We start from the raw sequence: 15,890 nt of genomic DNA, 5'->3' as shown, positions 1-15,890 counted from the left end.
CCCCTTCTAGTAAATACAATTTTATAAATCCCTAAAGGATTTACAAAAGGAATCTGAATACCCTTCTCAGAATATAAAATCTGTTTGAATGTTAATATAATTTCTTATAGTCAATCTCCAACTTGTTAGGTATTAACTACATGTGAATACACTACACTCCTCCATTGTTATCCTACTATTAAATATTGATATTTTATTACAGTATCTACCTTACTATATCCACATTTAGATACATAAATATATAGTTGAAAATTTTTTCTCATTACTCTTTTTAAATTCAATAGGCATGACTAAATGGGTCCACACAAAATAAAGTGATTTCTAACTTGGTGGAAGCACTTGAGAGAACCACTAAGCTTTACAAGAATTTGGTATAAACGCTTACGATGTAGACAGGAAAATTCTATTTGTTGAGATTCAATTATATGATTTTTGAACCTTTCCATGATAACAAATATTGTCATTCGCAGCTGCCTATAGGGATACTTATAATCCTCAAACCGTGAAAGTATGTTTTAGGAATTTCTTCTCACTACTGCTGAAAAATCATTTTTTTTTTTTTTTTTTTATGATGTTCAATTTGACTGTAGAATTTCCAACCCTGCTTTCTTCATTTTTACTTTTTAAGTACTGGTGCAATCCAACAAACAAAATACTTTCAGTATTATCTCCCTGTTGAAATTGATCTGCCAGATTTTGAGCCCAAGTAATGGGTACGTAGAATATAAACTTATTATATTCTTTACAACATATAGAACCATCAGAGAACTTTACTGTATTCTTTCACATATCCATGGATTATATTATGAAAGGAACTAAATATACCCAAAGTGTGTGAGGAGAGCAGGGGGAGAGTGGGAAAGGACCAGTGTGTTAAAGCCAATTATGTATCATACATAAAAGTGCACGTTAACTACTTGAAAAAATTCACATTTATTTACTGTCAAACCGTGTTAAACTTTACACTGGATATTAGTGATGGGCTCATTATTAACAGGTTTACACAAAGGGATGAAAAGAAAAGCAGAATTTTGCTGAAACAATTTACATTTCATTAGAACTTTATCATAAAATAAATTAATTACTAAATATAGGCAGAAGGAATATGGAAGAGTAATATGTATGTTTTATTGTTTAAAAAATAGGCACCTTTTGTTCACTAGAAAGTTTGTGATAAGTGCCCAGTGCCCTCTTTGCCATCTGTTCAAGAATAAACAGAGGGGTGACACATAATCTTTTCTAGATTTCACCACATTTGTGCAAGGCATGGCATAACTGGCTTCAAAGAGTTTTCTCCCCATAAAACACACTCTTTTGGCAATAAGAAATTTAAATGTAAGAATAAAACTAACTTGTCAAAGCAGAACACTGTATACAGTGGAAAATAAGTGAAAATGGGTAGAACTTACCATGACAAAGTGTAAGAAAAAACATTTCATAACATATGTGCAACCAAGAGCTTTTCACAATATTTTCTTCAAACTCTTTAAAATTATTTTAATGACAATTATATTTCAGTTGGACACAAATGTGTTTATTTTACCCTAGCAATAGAACAAAATATAATTTCTTTAGCCATTTTTCATGAGAATAGTTCATTGTACAGTTGAGGAAACATATGAAATAAGGCCTGTGGCTTGATTGCTAGTGGTTAAACATGTTTTCAATCTTTGCCTTAATGTAAAAGATTTGCAGTGAACTGCAAACTGATGCAGAATATCTCTCCTGCTTTTCCAAGTCTTGTCAGGAACAGTAAGGTACAGTAAATTTGTCCCACAGGATTTTAAAGCCTACGTCTTGTATATAATACAATGCAGGCCTACAAAAATGGTGCAGCCATATTTACAAATTTAGTTCGCAAACTGCTGCAGTAAAATGGCTGGAAAGTTTTGTTTTGCTTTTTTCACAATTTCTCTAAACAGCAGCAGAATCTTAAAATATCTGGTTGGCATCTCTTTTCTTTGTAACAAATAATTCATTTTAGTATACTCTGTGTATATACAAAGTTTCTGTATGTTTTATAAAAATTCACAGAACTGCAAGGTTCAGTCATCTTGTTTACACTGGAGGAACCACAGGACAACAGAGCCGTCTCTTCAAGCAGAGTTTGAGGGGGCTGCATCGGGCCACTGGAGTCTTTACTTATCAATACTTGCATGGGGCCCCTGCAATTCCTTAGCTGCACTATTAAAGACTTGTCACCAGCTGCATTTGTCCTTCTCTAACGTCTCCTTCCGGAATACACCCTTCTTTGTTAATGGGGATTATGTAACCATCACTATTGCCCCTGCTGATCTGGTAGCACATCTGAAGCTGATGGCCAGCTCCCAGATTTGGCATGCTCTTATAGTAAATGTCCTCGTTCTCACTCCTCCTGGAGGGAGACAGGTCTTCTTCCATGTCGGGGCTGCTCTCCTGATACGGAGAGTCTCTCAGGTTGGGCATGCTTGTGTAAAGAGAGTCTCTGTTGGGGGACTGGAGGTGGTCCTCAGCCTCAGCTGTCAGCTGGGAGACATAGCTGTCAGTCCCCTCGGGCTTCCCCTTCTTCTGGGGCTGGTACAGAAGGGAGTGAGTCCGCTGAGGAATGAGCGGCGCCTCCAGTTCCTTGTGGTGGAGCTCCAGCCCTGGGTTGTCACCGTGCATTAAGGAGGAAGCGTCCGCCACGATCGCGTCGTCCTCGCTGCTGCTACCTCCAATCACAGGTTTGACGGGTAGTGTGAGCTCTAGGGTGTGCGTCTTGCTGCTGCCCCGGAGGTTGTTGTGCACTAATTCTGAAATGATCATTTTCTCAAAAGCAGTGTCATTCAGACTTAGTCCACAGTCCACCACCTGCACGCTGTCATTATAGTCCCCTTTGCGCAGGGAGTAGCTGTTGTTGAAGTTACCATTTAGCGGTAGAGTATCCATGGCACTTGTATCCCTGGCATTGTTCAGTGAATGTCCTGAAACAGAAAAGGGGCAGTTTCCGTCATTGCCTCTGTTCCTTCCTAAAGCATCTTTATGTCTTTTGTACAAAACTTTTTAATGTCGTTCAGGACAAAGTTTTATTTGAAAGCTCACACTGGAAAAGTGCCAGGCTTTCCCGCATTCCCAACCGTAAACAGTGCAACCCCTCAGATAATAGGAAAAAGAGTGAAAGAATAATACTGTATTCCAGGCAGGGAAGATGGCATACAGAATGGTACTTTATCAATTTCGGGGTGGGGGGGTGGGGGGTTCATTTATTTGGGGTCAAATCTCTGACACTCTTACAAAAAAAAGACTTCACTCCATGCCCTTGCATAGTTAATGCAAAGCAATTCATTATTGACATTTACATTTTAAAGTACGAGACTATGGTTTATAAAAATAAAATTAACAGAATTTGTCCTAAACAACACTAAAATAAAAAGGAATAAGTCACATACAACAACCGAAGGCAAATGTACAACATAAACCCACATAACTGGCAAGCAACTTTTTAAACAACATACTAACATTTCCTTTTTCTGGAGATGAAGTTAAAAAAAAAAAAAAAAGAATGGAAAAAAATATGGACAGAGACAAAGAATTCAGGTTAAACAAAGACAGCCACCTCTCACACTGACTGGACCGGGGCCCACAAGCACCATCCAACAACACGATAGACAGCAGGTGGAATGACTCACTTTGGACAACTCACATCATGTCTGTCTGCTCAGGCTATCTGGCCTAAGAGTAGCTGATATATAAAAGAAAGTAAAATGATTTATTGTAACATGATGAAGAATTTCTAAGCTTCTCAGCAACTTAGAGCAAGGGTTCAACAAATTAGATGCAAGCAATAACAGCCTTTTACTTTTTCATTTAGTATTTCTTATTATTTTGATTATTACTGTTTTTTGTTTGTTTGTTTGTTTGTTTGGTACTAATACTCTCTCTAAAGGCAATGGCCCCAGGCTCCTAATGGTCAGAGTGTTTGCCTGCAGCCCTGCAGTTTGCATCAGTCACAGTGACAGCACCGAATGAACCAGCAGTCTACTGCACGAGACTGGCCCACAGACACCATGGGCATGGAGGTTAAACGCAGAAATGTTAAAGATTTCTTAAGTATGGGTCACAGAAATTAAACCAAGAATAAATATTAACTATGGAATGGGAAAAGGGTGTCAGCCTTGGCTAATATATTTGTATCTCTAAAGGAATGAAAGACTGGGTACGTCTGCTGAAGATATGAAAAGAGGTTTAGGAGGAAAAAAAATATGGTGACATGCTCGCTTTGAATCAGAGTTGTATTTTCTACAGACACATAAACATGTAAACTAAGACATCACAGTGCTTTTCAGGCAAATGAAAAAAAAAATAGAGAAAATTAAATGGTCTGCATCATGGAAAGTTAGGTTATTCATTCTCAAAATCCTAAAGAAAAAAAAAATCACTTGTCTACAGATAGGTCTGGAAAAAAACAGAATGAAATGATGTTACTGAAATGAAACTGACCACTGTGAGGCTGCTGCATTGTATGCAAGGCTTGGAGGAGTTTAGGAAAAAAAATTTATTTCTTGGAAAAAATAGGAAATTTCCCTTTTCAGTGCTCACTCCACTCTTAAAGCTGCAGATTATCCTAGAAAACTAATTCCATGACCAATAAATATCTGGTAATTGTTTGATAAATGATCATTAGCAGAAAATGAGAAAATGGGGGGGGCGGATTATATTTGTTGGTGACTGGTGGTATTTTAAAAACTCTGATTCAACTTCTACATTTGAAAAACTGACAATTAAATTTGTATCATGCTCCACATATAACAAAATGAAGTTATGACAGTTATTTGTAAGGCTTTCTTTAGCTTGGTTGATATAATTCGCTAGTTTTTAAAAATTCATGTGTACCACAATCTTTATTTATAAGGTCCACCACTAGAAAACATTTGGTGCTTTACGTTATAGGATCACTTGCTAACATTTGTTTCCTCTGTAGAGGCTCGATTTTGTCAATTTTTTTATTGTTTCTGAATAAATGTAAAAATATATACTGGGTAATCCAAAAGGTGTTTTCTATGATATACTGCAGATTTAAGCACATCTTTGACTGGTTTTGAAGAGGCAACTTTTTCTGCCCAAGTTCACGTAATTCAGTTGAAGACTTTCCACAAGCCTGTAGCAAGATTACTGTGGGAATTCAGAAATGATAAGTCAATTAGTAAGCATTCTGGATGACAGAACCTCAGGCTTTAAAAAGCAAATTATTTCAGCATTGTGTGTACTTAAGTATGGACAGCATTTGCTACAGACCTCTATTATTGACAAAACGCAGTACAGGCAGAGGTACTGCTTGAATTTGGTAACATTTTAGTTGCAAATTGTGAACCACTTGCCCGCTGAGTGTACTTCATGACTGCTAGTTATGTTTTTAATTGTGCCGGTTAAAAATCATGCTGAAAAAATTTACATTTGATAGGCAAAGTTAAGTTTTACTCCCATACTTGTCTCTCTGTAGGTTGCTAGAGGAAAGCATAAGGAAAGTAAGAAAAACAAGAGAATGAAAAGCTGCAGTTACGTTAAAAATAATTTTAAGGAAAAAAAATAGAAACAAAGTTCTGTTGTAAATTTAGTGGCAAATATCAGTCACAAATAAAGATTATATGCTAGCAGTAATTATGCAATAAATTTTACCAAAATCTTGAAAATTCTGATTTTAAATTTATATGCTTTTAAAAAAATAAGCTATTAGAAAACATAGTAATACAGAATGGGTTAGTGATAATCTCTCCCCCTCCCCCAACTAAAAAAAAAAGAAACTATAGTTATAAACTGACTAATATTAACTTCATTTTCAAAGTTTTTTTTTTTAAAGAGAAATAAAAAACTATCGTAAAGCTGCACTATACTATAGTTTAGTTATATTGATAATACTGGATGTAGTTTTCTATACCTAGGCATCCAAATTATCTTTATTAGCTAATTCATTCCAAAAGCAAATTCTGTCGGCAAGCTTTAGAGTCAATTGAACAGTATATTACATAGATAGGATACCTCTAAATGATATAAATCTTGAAGATGGGCTCTCGGACCATGTGATGTCAGTCCTGTAATAATATATTAAGATTTATGCCACCTGTGTCAAAAACATGGATAATTACTGGTAAATACTATCATGACTGAATACTATAATATAGTGCAGTTTTAGAAGCCTGGCATGGTCAATACCATTTTTTTATTGAGAAATTAAAGATGTGATAATAAATATATAGCAACTAGAGTATTCTAGAAAAAGAGCAAAGATCAGAGCTCTGTTTAGCAATAAAGAAAGGTAGTTTTATTCTTAAGTAAAAGCACACCTGGTGAGTTAAATACAGGAGCAGAAGGGGCATTACATACAACTGTTTCAGCGAGCAATGTGTTATAGGGGTTGTTAGTGCCGTGGGGTCGAAGAAGAGGGTTTGTTAGTAGGTAATTGCCAGTCATTCCTAAAGCCAAAAAAAAAAAAGAAAAAGAAAGAAAAAAAGAAAAAGAAAGAAAGAAAAGAAAAAATACATCAGTTTTCTTATTTTAGTGTTACAGTTGCAGTAAAGTACTTTTTGTATTCATCAAGGGTAGTAGACAAGTTGGCAACAGAAAATCTGCTGAAATTTTCTGACTGTATTTGAACTACTAATTTGAAGGAGAAAGGGGAGAGGGAAGTTAAATTTCAGTAATTCACAGGTGCTTTCTAAGTCCCCCAAGTAAACACCTGCTGAGGATGACATTTACTAATTTATACAAAATCACTGTTAAACAAAAATGGCAATTAAATGCACAGAGATCAACATTATGTTTCAAGATGTTACTGCTTAATATTAAAAACCTAACCACTGAGGCCCAGAAGAGGGAATCTCAAACTTTCAGAATTTACAGGTGTGGGATTATCCCTCATGAAAACATCTGTGTTAATACCAACTTTGATACAAGCAGGAGGAAAAACAACTTCAAACAGATAAAAAGTATGACACATTGCACAAAGCTTCTCTTAGTAAATGCAAGAGCACACATGCTGAGGGGGTGGGGGGGGGGGAAGAGACTGTGTATAATGAATTATTAGACCATTCACAAATTTTATATAACAAGAATTTTCATTTGTAATCTAATTTGCCAGGTTTCAAAAATGAATCACTGAATAATTCATTTTCTTTTTGATAGTCATCTTAACAAAACTAGGTAAAACATCAGAGCAATGGAATAAACATACATTTCATTCATCCTAACTGACAAATTACAAACCTTTCAATACTTATCAAAGATATATTTTGCATAGCTAATGTAATCTGGCTAAAAATATTTTAAAATTCAACTTGGTTTTGATTCCATACATACTCCTCTTTTCATTTTAAACCAAACTCTCATCAGAATAATATTAACAATGAAAAATGTCCTCAATATTTCATTGTGATACAATATAATACGTTATATTACCAACCAGTACAGCAAAATGGAAATTACCTGATAAATTACTTTTCCAAGGATATATACAATAACATGATTTTTTCATACCAAACTGAAATTGGCTAAGCTTGCATTCAGGAACATGTGTGTGGACATGCACTTGGGTCATAATCTTGCTGAAATATTTTATTTGCCAGCTTATTTTAAATAAGAATTATACTGCTTATATGATAAATTTTATGCGGTCACAGTAGACCCATGAAAAACACTAATTCAAAGAGAAAAAATTACTTTGTAAATTCTCATGTATTTTAATTGTTTATAAAGATTTACTATAAATATTATCACACTTTTTACTTTTTGAAAGAAATGTAAAATTTAAAAATTTTGCAAATAAGAACTTTCACTACAAAATTGGCACTATTTAATGTGAATAGTAGTAAATCTAATTGTATTAATGTTTTAAGAAGAAAATGTGCATAAATGTCTCGGTTTGAAGGATAAATTTGTACTTAACTAGGAAAATATTTTAATCTGTGGCAAAGTTATATTTTCAGTAATTACTTTTTCTAGCCTTACTCTGTTAATGTGGAGTTCAAAATTATAGTTTTTGCATTACATTACTGAATAAAAATAATTTATATGTACTTTAATAAAGGATAAAAGTTGACTCAACAGCTTTAGGAGCTTGTGATATAAACCCATTTGAGAGAAAAGGTCCCCATTTTCTCTAAAGTTATTGTAAATTGGCAAAAGGTACAAAATTTATATTGTAAACTCAAATTTTCCTAGAAACTGACCTTGATTAAGTGTTGAAGTGCTATTGATGTCACCTGAGATAAAAGAAGATTCAGATTGTTTTCTCACAGTGTCATTCCACATCCTTCTTATACGACTCTATCAACATAAAATAGCAAGACATATGTTATGTTAGTTTCCCCAAGCTTACCTTATTAAAGACACACAAAGATTTACCCTAACAATCTGTGTAGGATTTATCTGTTAGCCTTTCAATAGAAAAAGTGTGTTGATTCTGGTCTAAAACTAAGGAAGGCTATAATGTTCTGCTGCTACTCTACGAAGGGGTATTTAATTTTCTACTCTTAAAAATTTTTCTTTTATTGCCTTTATTTTTTAACGTGGAGAATGATTGATTATTCAACAAATGTTTACTGAGTGCCCACAACGAGCACTGTGCTGTATGAGCTTAAGGTAGCCAATGATTACGAAGTATACTTAAAGAAGTTTACCTCTCAAAAAAGGATGTTCACACCTAAAGAAACACCTTGAAGCAACACTTAGGAAGAAATTAAAAACCAAAACACTAAAAAAGCCAGTATTTGCTACCTAGATCATTATAATGAGGAGACAATTAGTGCATCTGAACAGAACCTGTCTCAGTAGGCTTTCCATAAAGAAGGTTAATTAAAGATGCTGTCACATTCTTTGTTACCTGTGTGCCAGAGGAATACCGAGCACTGGTTCTGGTGGTTGATGCCTTCACGGAACTGTGGGGGCTCTCAGTAGGGAGGCCGCCGCAGCAGTAAGAGTGTCTGAAGCACTTGCCGTATTCTTTTCGTACCTGCATTGAATAACCAGGAAACAGAGAGATTTATATAAACGTATTTGCTTCTCTGTCTCTCTAATTGAATGAGCAGTGGAGACAATCAGGAAGAGTAAGTTCCACTACCATTTGTCCATGAAGAAAATAAACTGAACTTACAAAATCAAGAAAATGATGAAATAGTAATCAGAAAAATTATCTCTGTCCACTAGACTGGCTAGGAAAATCTTTAAAATCTGATATGTGGTAATGCTTTATACCTTGTTATTAGGCAAATGTTATTAATTAATACAATAGTAATCTTTTAAAAGCCTTGTTTTATCTATATACTTGGCCCAAATTTATATTTCGTGCTAAGAAAATAGGACAAAAAATTTAGTATTTCCCTTGCTTAATTACATTTAACCAATCGTAATTCAGTCATTTAGGTTTTATACGCTTCATGTCCTCTTAGGTAGGTTGACACATAAACTTTTTTTACTGGATTGCATAGTTTGGCAGGTAACCTCTTTATAAAAATGACAAGACTACTTTGGCACAAGAATAAAGAAAAAAAATACTTTGATAATACGCCATTAACTAGGACAGAATGTTTTCTTCATTGATGTGTTGAGCTTCGATATTTAGTATAGAGAGTCTAAGATGCATATTCATTTCATTAGCACACAAGGGAACTATTTATGCAATTTCTATTCACATTAATGAGTTACCCACGTAATTTCCCTTTTCCCCTGAAGCTTGGACATACGAATAGATAAAAAAGTTATTAGGCCTAAAAGAAAGTTTAAAGTAAACTTTAAAAAGTGGAGTCCACGGGTGGCCTGTTAGCTCACTTGGTTAGAGCATGATGCTAAAACAGTAACAGCAAGGTTGCCAGTTCGATCCCTGCATGGGCCACTGTGAGCTGCACCCTCCTTATTAAAAAAAAAAAAAAAAAAGTGAAGTCTAAACATTCACTAAATAATAGGGCACCTGGAGAGGTGGAACAAAATTGGGCGGAGTGGGGGAGAGTGCTGGATTCAATGCAGCTATACTGGCAAATGAACATGTTCTGTTGTGGCTTAGAGCCAGACTGAAATTACAAGACAGACAAAGAGACGCTGCATAAGACATTGTTTTTTTCTAGTAGGTCACCAAAAAACCCTCAAACACCTCCCCCCTCCTCACAGTTCTGTGCTCGGTATCTGCCTGCAAAGACCATGACGTTGACACTTATTCCTTGCAAAATGAGAGAATTAAAATCACTAGATGATCTTTTAAATCTAAGTGCACTCGCACTTTCATCCTCTTAGCTTTATTTAATTACACCTATTAGAACAAATAACAATGAGTTGAACTTTCAAAGCATTTTCTTTGCCTAAATATGCTCACTCAAGTAATAAGAACCATGATTTTAACAAAATCATTTTATATCAGATTCTTAACAACTCATCCTGGCAGTACTCAAAAGGATGTATCCAAGCCTAAGTAAAACATATCCAAAGAAGTACAACACAATGCTTTTAAAGTGTAATTGGAATTAAAAAGCATAGCAAAATCTCTCTCTTCAATTAATACATACAACTCTACAAGGAAATAATGGCTAGCTCACCCTTTTTCTGCAAAGTTTATGCTTTATCTCAAAATCACCTGGCAGAAATTTTGAATGCTATCATATGCATATATACGAAATGCTCATTGATAAAGTAAGAAATATATAAAAACCGAAGTAATTACTAAGGTTATACCTGTATAATGTTTAGAAAGTTAAAATTCAGTGTTATTAAATAACACGATACCTTACAAAGAATTTCTGCACATTTAATGGCTATTAACTGCTCTGAAATGCTGTATAACCGAGACAATGGCAATCAAAATGGTATTTTAGCCAAATAATACCCTCCGTTGTTGGTTTTGCCTAATGTCTATATTGCTGTGAATGTACATTATCTGTCAGGACTGCACATTCCACTGCCATTATCTCAAAATTATAGCTTATTCAAAACTGATAGAAGTAACAACACGATCATCTTGTCAGGAATGAAAACATAATAGTTTTCACTTTCACAATTCTATTTCTCTGTCCAATTTAAGTGACCAACTAGTAATAACAGAATAAAAAGACTACATTAGGTATGCAGAGAGGGAAAGGATGATACCTAGTGAAAGGCATGGAAATTTTAAACTTAAGTGGTGCTAAGCTATTCTCTTCGACTTGTGTCTTCCTGTAACAGATTGAAGTTTTTCCTCTTAAAACATTAATTTCTGAAATCATTTTTGCTTACTACACTTAGTATAAAATCAGGACAAAATAATAAAATGTGAGATATTAAATTATTGGATTTTAGATCTATTAAAATTATTCAAAAAGCAATATTAATATTGTTTTGTATGTCTGTGATGTCTGGTGCTTTTAAATTAAAGGTATTTATCCTTATACTCAGTTTCTTTTGGACCACTGCATTCCCTTTATCGAGCAAAGAACAAGATTATTTAACCTTTTCTTTATCTTGTATACACTTTACATAAAGCATTTTTATAGACCTCCCTAGCAAAGAAATCTTAACATAAGTATCTAATTTATAACATTCCCAAATTGAGATCCAAAACTGATTACTGACATACTTTATATGTGAAGCCTGAATTTCCAGACATGCATTAATTTATGATTAAAAATATGCTATTTAATAATGCCAACTGTAATTTAAATCTCTATTATATCTATTATTTCCAATAAAAGAACAAGCAAGCAGAACTCTTAGGTGTTTTCACTTACTTTCTTTTGGAGAGCACAATGAAAGATGAAAATGAACACTCCCTGGAAAGCATTAAAGATGGTGAAGAGATATGCCATCACAATAGTCTCCTCATTAATAAAAAGCAACCCAAATGACCAGGTTAGGCCAAGAAGACATAGAAGAGCAAAAGCGCCAAGCACCCAAGACCTGAAAAAATAAAGTGAATCTTATTAACAGGTTCAATGAGAGAGCAACACATGGCACACTTAAATATTAACATATCAGTAGTATCAGTTGACTTTCTCTATGTTCACATTCAAATTCAACAGCATTTTGGCTTTAACCTTTCATTGATTAAAGAAAAAACAATAGCATTTATTACTGCAGCCTCCAGAGAAAACAGCAACAGCAGGTATGACCTTTTCTTACTCCAGAATAAACAAGGCATCAAAACTATATTAAAATACAAGGTGTAAAACATCCCCATGACTTTATTGTCTTTTATGTGCATTTTGGTAAAAGAAATTAGGAGTCCTTAGTTTACTCCTGTATTTTTATTCCTGTGGTGTACCCATGACACTGAATAATGTGACACATACAGAAAGGTTAAATGGCAGATAATCAGCACCTAAACTTCAGATTCTGATAAACTAATCTTAGGTGAACCTAAAGTTTTATAACTAAAACATGAAGAAGCCTAGCTGAAATGGGACAAAAACATGAGAACAACTTCAAAATAAAGTAATTTTGGAGCGATTTCATCATGAATAGCTTAAGGAGAAAAGAACTGCAGAAAATAGGACGGAATGAGAAGGATTTAAAGTCAGTGCATTCCATGTCTAACTAATGATCTTACTTGATAAATGGCTTATTATCTTCATAGCTAGAAAGCATTATAAGCAGAAAAGAGAAACAAAATTATTAGACAGAATTAAAATAGAAAGTAATAAGAAAGCATTTATATATTTTATAAATTAGTCAAAATTAAGGAAGTCAAAATGCAGAGGCAAGCAATTAAAAAATAAAGGCATATTATAGTTTAAAAATACTATAGCAAATTAGATATTCCAAAATAATTATAAAAATTAAGGGCAATTCATGATATTGACAGATTTGTAAAAGTATAAATCATGCCATAAATTTGTTAATGTAGGGTTCTACCTTACCCAGGTAAGTCCGTATTATAGTAGCCATCACAAACACGGTAATTACTGGTGTAGATGAGAAGACAGAAAGAGGAAAAGGAAGAAAAGAGAGAGATGCTAAAGATTAGCTCTCTCTCTTATCATGCAACATGCAATGAAGCTGGCACTAACCTATCTAAAACATCTAATTTTTAAAAAATTACCCTTACTATAGATCTGCCATTTTTTACATTAAAAAATATTTTTTCACAATCCCATAACCAACTTGAATAATACCTCATAAAATTTTAACTTACGAATCACATTTAAAAGATAATTCTGAAAATGCTTCCATGACTTAATGACTCAACAGCTATCACTTTTTTTTGTTAGCATTTTTCCATTGATAGGATATTACAGGTTTTGTTCAACACCGAAATAAAGTTAACATTTATTTATCATGAAAACAACAAATAATCTCCAAGTTAATGATAGTAATAGACTGTATTCTCTTAGGAAAGCAAGATTAGAAGCAGAAACTGCTCAGGACCCTTAAATCAAAAGTCATTTAACAAAACAAACTTAATATAATCATATCAGCCATGCAAACAGGAACATCATTTTGAACTGCATTTTAAATTCAAATAAAATTGCTACAGTGATATGAAATTTTCACAATGGCCACTGAAACAATTTCTTGGCTCTAGATCAAGACAAATTATCTCATTTTTGACCAATGTCTGTGACATGGTCACAGTGATTCTCGACCTTGATCAGTAAAACTTCATTCTGAATAATTTCTATAGTTGATAGAAGGTATTCATGTATTCCCTGTGGAGAATATCTTTCACTTAGTTTGTCAAGCACTAAAATTAAAATCCAAAATACTTACTTAATGTTTTCCAACCTGCTAGAATCTGGTTTCAAAGTGTTAGAGTGCTTCACCATTTTGCACAATGTAATCACCAGGAAGATAATATTTAGCTGTTGTAACAAATAAAGAAAGAATTAGACCACTACAACCAAAGAAAAAAAAGTTTTTGCAGATTTATTTAATGAGTTAATGCAGTTTTAAATATCAATGACATGAGTACATAGTAGACAATGATTCAATTTTAATTTACATATGCAATGATCAAGTTAAGTCTAAATAAAAAATACTCTGGCTATGTACGATCGATTTTTTAATAGATCATTTGACATGAAATTGCAACCTCATTAAATCAGTATCCTGTGGTGATGATTAAATAAATTAGATACCTAAATTAGTTTCTTAAGCTAGAGCTACTCCAGGGCCTAAAAACCATCTAATGGAAACATTGAAGTAAATTCCTTAGAAAGGGTATTTATAAATTCCTTAGAAAGGGTAGCTTATAATGGGAGGATTGTTGGACTTAGTTGAGTGTCTAGCTTTTGATTTTGGCTGATTAAATGAGGAGAACATTTGCACAATCTATTTGTAAGGTAAGTGTGAGGATCAAATGAAATAAAATATATGAAGAATGTTAACTACCGTGTGTCTCCGAAAATAAGACCTAGTTGGATCATCAGCTCTAATGCGTCTTTTGGAGCAAAATTTAACATAAGACCTGGTCTTACATTATATTATATAAGACCCGGTCTTACATTGTATATTATACTATGCTATGTTATGCTATGCTATGCTATGTTATACTATACTATACTATACTATACTATACTATACTATACTATACTATACCCGGTCTTATATTAATTTTTGCTCCACAAGATGCGTTAAAGCTGATGGTTCGGCTAGGTCTTATTTTCAGGGAAACACCATATATAAAGAAAAATAAACTTAAATATACATAAATTTGTTATTGAACTACCAAAAGCCCTCAGTACTTTTTACCTAGTCTCTATATTGTATGGAAGTAGGTAAATTCTGAAGAAAGGCCATTTTAAGTCCATCTGAACATTCAGCTGTGCAAAACTTCCAGGTGCATACAAAAGCAAACTGGGGAAGATGGAACCTGACATGTTAGGAACATTTGGAAAATGAACATGAATGAACTTAGAAGAAAGGAGTTGTATTTTGACTGAGGAGAGGTAAAGGTTTGCTATTTGCATTTGCTTCTATGTACACCTGGCAGAATGCTGGACAGAGGGAAGGCAGTTCCATTTTTATGCTGTAAAAATAGAACTAAACTAGATTGGTCTTTGATTTTTTGACATTTTCTTTACTTCAGAATATTACTTTTAAAAAGGCAGAACAAAATTATTTTGTGAGCTTTACATGATTTAAAGACAGCTGAATCCCAAATGCTATATTTAAAAAAGGACCCACTGGATGTAGGATAAGAGCTATTTCTTAGTGGTAGATAACAGACATAACTTTGTTACAGTAACATGATCACTTTTACTAAGTCACAATACAATCTGATAAAATAACATATTTTACTCTTCTCTCACTTCTGATTTTGTAATTAGGAAAAATGACATAGATAAATAAACTTTCCAAGTCCTTTCTAATGAGTTTATGAACACAGTGAAGGCTTTAATCTAAGCTGTTTATCAGTCATTTTGTCCTCTGTGCCTTTTCATTTCTCTTAGATGTAGAATTTCTTCTTAAAGGATAAAATGAGGTTAAATGGGCATAATTTGCAAGCGTTGGCAGATGGTGTTCTATGTTAATTACTAGAGGACAAAAGAAGCTCTTTGTTTAAAATGGTACTTAAAATTCATTTCTTAAAATACTTGTATAGAGAAGAAGTAAATATATTTGTAGAAACATTTTTCTAGTTTTCTAAAGATTATTCCAGTTGATCACAATATAAATAAATGCTTACCCTTTCAGGAATATTACAATGTGATACATCTTACTCAACAAATATTTACTGACTTTAATGTTTCACACAAGAATGTTCTTATTGTACTATGGGTAAGACACAATTTCTTCCTTTGGGAAATTAGAGAGATCCTTCTTGCAGTACAGTAAATATCTGATTTGGTTTTTAAAAAATATGATACAGTATAAATCAAAAGCAACAGTATTTTTATATTTTATTTTATGCAACAGTAAGACTTAACTGGCAAATTTAAGGAATGGTTAAAATCAAGAACTCTAAATATCCTAAAAACAAA

At 33.5% G+C, this 15,890-nt stretch overlaps 1 protein-coding gene across 43 annotated transcripts in view; it reads right to left on the bottom strand.

The window, feature by feature from the left end:
* Positions 1–914: 914 nt before the first annotated feature.
* Positions 915–15,890, bottom strand: part of ADGRL2 (adhesion G protein-coupled receptor L2) — a 597,884-nt gene continuing 582,908 nt past the window's right edge. For 11 of the 43 annotated variants that reach the window (XM_074335000.1, XM_074335011.1, XM_019754311.2 and 8 more), the window contains 8 exons: positions 13,678–13,769; positions 12,828–12,872; positions 11,700–11,868; positions 8,834–8,962; positions 8,181–8,277; positions 6,300–6,428; positions 5,445–5,462; positions 915–2,942 (listed from right to left, as the gene is read on the bottom strand). In XM_074335000.1, coding sequence (XP_074191101.1) covers positions 2,188–2,942; positions 5,445–5,462; positions 6,300–6,428; positions 8,181–8,277; positions 8,834–8,962; positions 11,700–11,868; positions 12,828–12,872; positions 13,678–13,769 — 1,434 coding nt within the window. In that variant the 3' untranslated portion in view covers positions 915–2,187. Of the gene's footprint in view, positions 2,943–3,647; positions 3,701–5,410; positions 5,463–5,994; positions 6,077–6,299; positions 6,429–8,180; positions 8,278–8,833; positions 8,963–11,699; positions 11,869–12,827; positions 12,873–13,677; positions 13,770–15,890 lie in introns of those variants that run through there. The other 32 variants (XM_074335019.1, XM_074335021.1, XM_019754324.2 and 29 more) reach the window with 17 other exon arrangements.

The sequence above is a fragment of the Rhinolophus sinicus genome, linkage group LG06, assembly GCF_036562045.2.
Source record: "Rhinolophus sinicus isolate RSC01 linkage group LG06, ASM3656204v1, whole genome shotgun sequence".
Taxonomy (NCBI): Eukaryota; Metazoa; Chordata; class Mammalia; order Chiroptera; family Rhinolophidae; genus Rhinolophus; species Rhinolophus sinicus.
The sequence above is the reverse complement of the archived record's forward strand: the minus strand, read 5'-3'. Positions and strand labels throughout refer to the sequence as shown.